Consider the following 4,749-nt stretch of genomic DNA (forward strand, 5'->3'; position numbering starts at 1 on the left):
GGCGACTGCTCTGTTCCTGGTGGAAGATGTCTGTATAAATCTTCTTGTAAATAAACTACCGGTGCTTTTTCTGAGTTCTCAATGTCTCGTTTTAAATGTCAGGGCCCTAGGAAGTCTACCGATGAAGTGTGGAGCTACTTTGTGCCTCGTAAATGGCGTAAAACAGTGATTTATTTACATGGCTCCTTCGATGCCCGATTGACTTTCATTGACAACCTGTTGTGAGCATCGGCTAACTGACCCCAGATTTCGGACAGCTGGACACAAACCGAGATGAAATATGCAAGGTACGTTCACACTCGGTATCATGATTCAATACACTTTAGGTCAATATCACACCGGAGTTCTCCTTTAATGTAACTGTTTTTGTCTCTTAGAAATGCACATTTGATAGTAGCTTGAGTTACAATGCTAATGTAGATTTATCAAAAAACAATGTAGGCAAAAAATATAACTTCATATTTATATGGTGAAATTAAATTTTTTTTTTTTTTTTTTAACCATTGGTCTTCCATAGTAGCATACCTTTTAGCACCTCAAACCATGGTAAAAAAAATGGTTTGTTTTAGTTTGATAAACGGTAGTCTAAATACATTTTGTTCAAATGCATAAACTATAGTTTAGTCAGGAAAAAATACTGTTATTATATTTAATTACTGCTCCTTCAGTACATTTTGCACGTCTTCATTAATAATATAATACAATTCAACACTAATACCCACATTTGACACCACTGTGGTGCAGTTAGTGTTACTACAGTAAATCCATGATAAATTATGGTGATTTGTAAATTAAAAAGCCTTCTTGCTGTATTGTTGCGCACAGTATCTCTTCTGTTTGTCAGCGCTGTATCAACTTTAAGCCGAGCAGATAAATGGTCTGAAAGGTGCACTTCAAATGAGTAGCGCTCTTTCGTTCTGCCTTTGCCACAAACTTTATATCAAACATTTATCCAACTCTTGTTATAGTTTCCTGAGAATTTGTATTGTGCAATAATTATCGATTTATCGCCCATCCCTACATTGGGGGGGTGAGTAAATTATCAGAAGTGAACTAATCCATTAACTAATTCAGGGGTGTCCAATCCTGCTCCTGGAGAGCCAGTGTTCTGCAAAGTAGATCCAACCCTAATTAAGCACACCTAAACCAGCTAATCAAACTCTTACTAGGCATACTATAAATTTCCAGGCAGGAGACAAGTTGGAGCTAAACTCTGCAGGACAGTGGCCCTCGAGGACTGAGTTTGGAGACCCCTGGACTAGTTCAAGAGCTGATGGTTGTATTGACCGTTGTATTTGATTCCAGGGCTTCCACCGAGCGGGAGCTGGCAGGATCTGAAGGATCACATGCGTGAAGCAGGTGATGTATGTTATGCTGACGTTTTCCGAGATGGAACTGGTGTGGTGGAGTTTGTGCGCAAGGAAGACATGACCTACGCTGTTCGCAAACTGGATAACACAAAATTCCGGTCGCATGAGGTAGGTTTGAGATCTTAATCTGAATTTTTGGATATGCTTAGCATTGGAATATTCTTGAGGTAAGCAAATCACTAACGTCATGCAAGGGTGATCTGTTTAAGTGAATTTGCCTTTTTGTTTTAGCTGATTAATTGGCAATGATAGCTGCAAGTGTGAGTTATTGGGAAGTCTCTTCTTCTGGTCGTATGTTAGATAATGTAAATTTCTTTTTAACAGTGCCCGTGTTCAGATTTAGTTTTAAATCATTAAGTTTCTCACTTCGTAAGCCAGAGCGATTAGCTATATACACAAGATTGTTTTAAGGGTGTTGCACTTCCTCAATTCAAAATACTGAAAAAGTCTAATGCTTTTCATGGATTCAAGACTGCATGAAATATTAAACCCATTAAAAACAAAGCTTAATATATATATATTTTTTTCACAAATGCTATGGGTCAGTTAAATGAATGTGCAATGCAGGTTTAATGTGCTTTAATTTCTTGCATGGGTGTCAGAGCAGCTCCGTTTAGTGTAAATGCTGCTCCGCACAAACAGATTTGTTAAATCGTTTGTAAGTTATTTATAAACCGATGCAAACACGGGAGAATACATTATCTTTCTCAATATGCTAACTGTCCGTCGCGATTTCAAAATAAAAACCCAAGCCATCGTTTTGAGTTTATACTTTTTGATATCCACATATTCAAGAAATTAGTGGCTGTGGTATTTTGGTCAAAGAAATATTAAAGATTAAGTGGCCATTCAAATTACATATTTAGTCAATATTAAACGGATTAGATCATGCAGTGTTTAAAGACTGTTGTTTGCTTGGGTCTATTTTTATTACCTCAAATTATCAGATTACTCGATTATTCTGACAAATAATCAAGGGATTACTCAACAGGTTACTCGATTACCAAAATCGTTAGTGACGCCCCTAGTTTTGATTTTCCACATTCAAGAAATTTCAGTGTCTCTAGTAATTAAAGCGCCTATATTAGTTTAATTGAATGCGTTTAATAAACCATGATTACTTGCTTTTAGAACTTTATTTGACACTAATAATTATTGCTATATGTGTTTTAAGTCATTTTAAAGGCTGTTTGCTTAGGTCAAATTTTATTACCTCAAACTAATTATCCAGGTACTCGAATAATCGACAGATTACCCTGTTACCAAAATAATGGTTAGTGACTGTCCTAGCTTGTTTGACAAACTTTTTCTTTGTTCTTACATAGACTTGATGTATGGTAAAACTCATTCATTATTAGACAGATTTTTAAACCTATTAGTATTAGCAAAATCCAGTATCGGTTGACTCTACCTGGTCAAACTTGGGCTACAGTGTAGTAATTTCGTACTGGTTAATCGAAATGGGAATGGTGTACAACTGAAAAACGTAGTTCATTGCAGGAAGTCTGGTAAGTATAGTGACAATGTTAGCATGCTTGTACATTACACATGCTCAATGGAAAGTTCTGTCTCTGGCAGGGAGAAACGGCGTACATCCGTGTGAGGGTGGACGGTCCCCGCAGTCCGAGCTACGGAAGATCAAGGTCAAGGAGCCGCAGTCGCAGCAGGAGTCGCAGCCGCAGCAACAACCGTAGCCGCAGCTACTCCCCACGCCGCAGCCGAGGATCCCCGCAATACTCCCCGCGCCATAGCCGTTCCCGCTCTCGCTCCTAAACGAGTCCTCTCGGAGCCTTTGAAGCATTTGTTTTTACAGTCTTTACACCAACCCTATATTTTTATTCCACCCTTGTTTCATGAGATTTGATCATGTCTTTGTCTTTCTTTTTTTCTTCCCCCCCCCCCTTTTTTTTTTTTTTTTTTTTTAACATGCATTTTTAACCGACTTATTGATCTCTTTCCCATTTCCCTTTTTTTTTTTTTTTTTTAATGCAAAGTTGAAGTCTTTCATAGACCAAACTAAGGGTTATGTAATGGCTCCCAATATTTTTGTAAATGCCATGTGTGAAAGTTATTCATGGGGTAGTGGGTTCCACAATAATTGTTTTATGCTGTCTTCCTCTAGACATGACGCAGAAGTTTTGTAATAAAGGATTGCTAAATCTAACCTGTTGCGTAAACGGCTGAATTTGAACTCTAGAACAAACTTCTGTTGCAAGACTCTGGGTAACTCAACCAATTGTAGATCCCTTTCAAATCAGGTGGTATATTTAGTTAAGTTCGTCTAGTTGGGTTTTTGTGTCCAAAGAAATTGCAAATTTCCATGTGATTTGATTCAGTCTTAGTGTTAGGTTCTTAGTCTGTCTTGGCCTTAATGCTGTATGCATGCATCAAAGAAGGCAGGGTGAGTGGATTTGATTCTAACTCTTTGCCTCCTTTGTTTTGGTTTTGCTGGTATCTTAAGGTTTGGATTGGAGGAGAGGCTCAGTGGATGCCGGATCACTGGGATCAGTACGTAATGAAGATAGGATAGGGAATGCTGGATACATGGAACAGGATCATTTGCTCCCAGGATCATAGGATTTTAGGACCGCGATTCAAAAGTACTTCCTTGCCCGCTTTATTTTCTTTATACCTCAGTGGAAAATGTAGAATTTTTGGCCCTTTTTAACACATTGGCGGAGCAGATGCTGGAGCAGTCTGTGGGGATGGAATCGACAGGAACAGTATGGTAAACTGAAAGTGCATTTGGGATGGGGGTTTACTCAGGCATTTTTAGATTTGCGCTGTCCCGAAGTGGACAGTAGATGCTTTAACATTGCTAGCATTTTGTTTCTTTCTAGTGAACAGTTTTTGCCTAAATAAAGGTTTCATTGGTACAAAATAACCGTGTGATGCATTTCTTTGCTTTTTTTTTTTTTTTTTTTTCAATGCTTCTGAGTTGTTGAATATTACGACTCTTATGGACCATTCTGCAATTTAAAATGTACTCGGTCATAGCCTTTCAAGACTTGATTGTCCATACAATGGAGGTGAATGGAGTCCAAAACAACGTTGCACGAAATGCACATTTTTTTTTTTTTTCAAAATATCTAAACTGTGTTTACACAAAGTAAGTTGCGCAGTTTTGGAAAGAGTAAATGAAGACAGCATTTATGGTTATGAACGTGACAATGATTTATAATCTACTTAAAGGGACCGTTCAAAAGACTCAAATGAAATTTACCCCATGGTTTACTCACCTTCAAGCCATCCTAAGTGTATATGACTTTCTTCTTTCAGACCAATACAGAGTTATATTAAAATGGCCTGGCTCTTCCAAGCTTTATAATGGCAGTGAGGGTGAATAAATCATGAGGTAATTTTCATTTTTGGATGAGCT

The 4,749-nt window shown here is 37.9% G+C and overlaps 1 protein-coding gene across 1 annotated transcript in view; it reads left to right on the forward strand.

Annotated features, from left to right (window-relative positions):
• srsf1a (serine and arginine rich splicing factor 1a) overlaps positions 1–4,248 on the forward strand; it is an 8,883-nt gene extending 4,635 nt beyond the window's left edge. Inside the window, exons 4-5 of the mRNA XM_073817605.1 lie at positions 1,306–1,478; positions 2,949–4,248. Coding sequence (XP_073673706.1) covers positions 1,306–1,478; positions 2,949–3,143 — 368 coding nt within the window. The 3' untranslated portion in view covers positions 3,144–4,248. The remainder of the gene's footprint in view (positions 1–1,305; positions 1,479–2,948) is intronic.
• Positions 4,249–4,749: the final 501 nt, after the last annotated feature.

The sequence above is a fragment of the Garra rufa genome, chromosome 14 (genome assembly GCF_049309525.1).
Source record: "Garra rufa chromosome 14, GarRuf1.0, whole genome shotgun sequence".
Classification (NCBI taxonomy): Eukaryota; Metazoa; Chordata; class Actinopteri; order Cypriniformes; family Cyprinidae; genus Garra; species Garra rufa.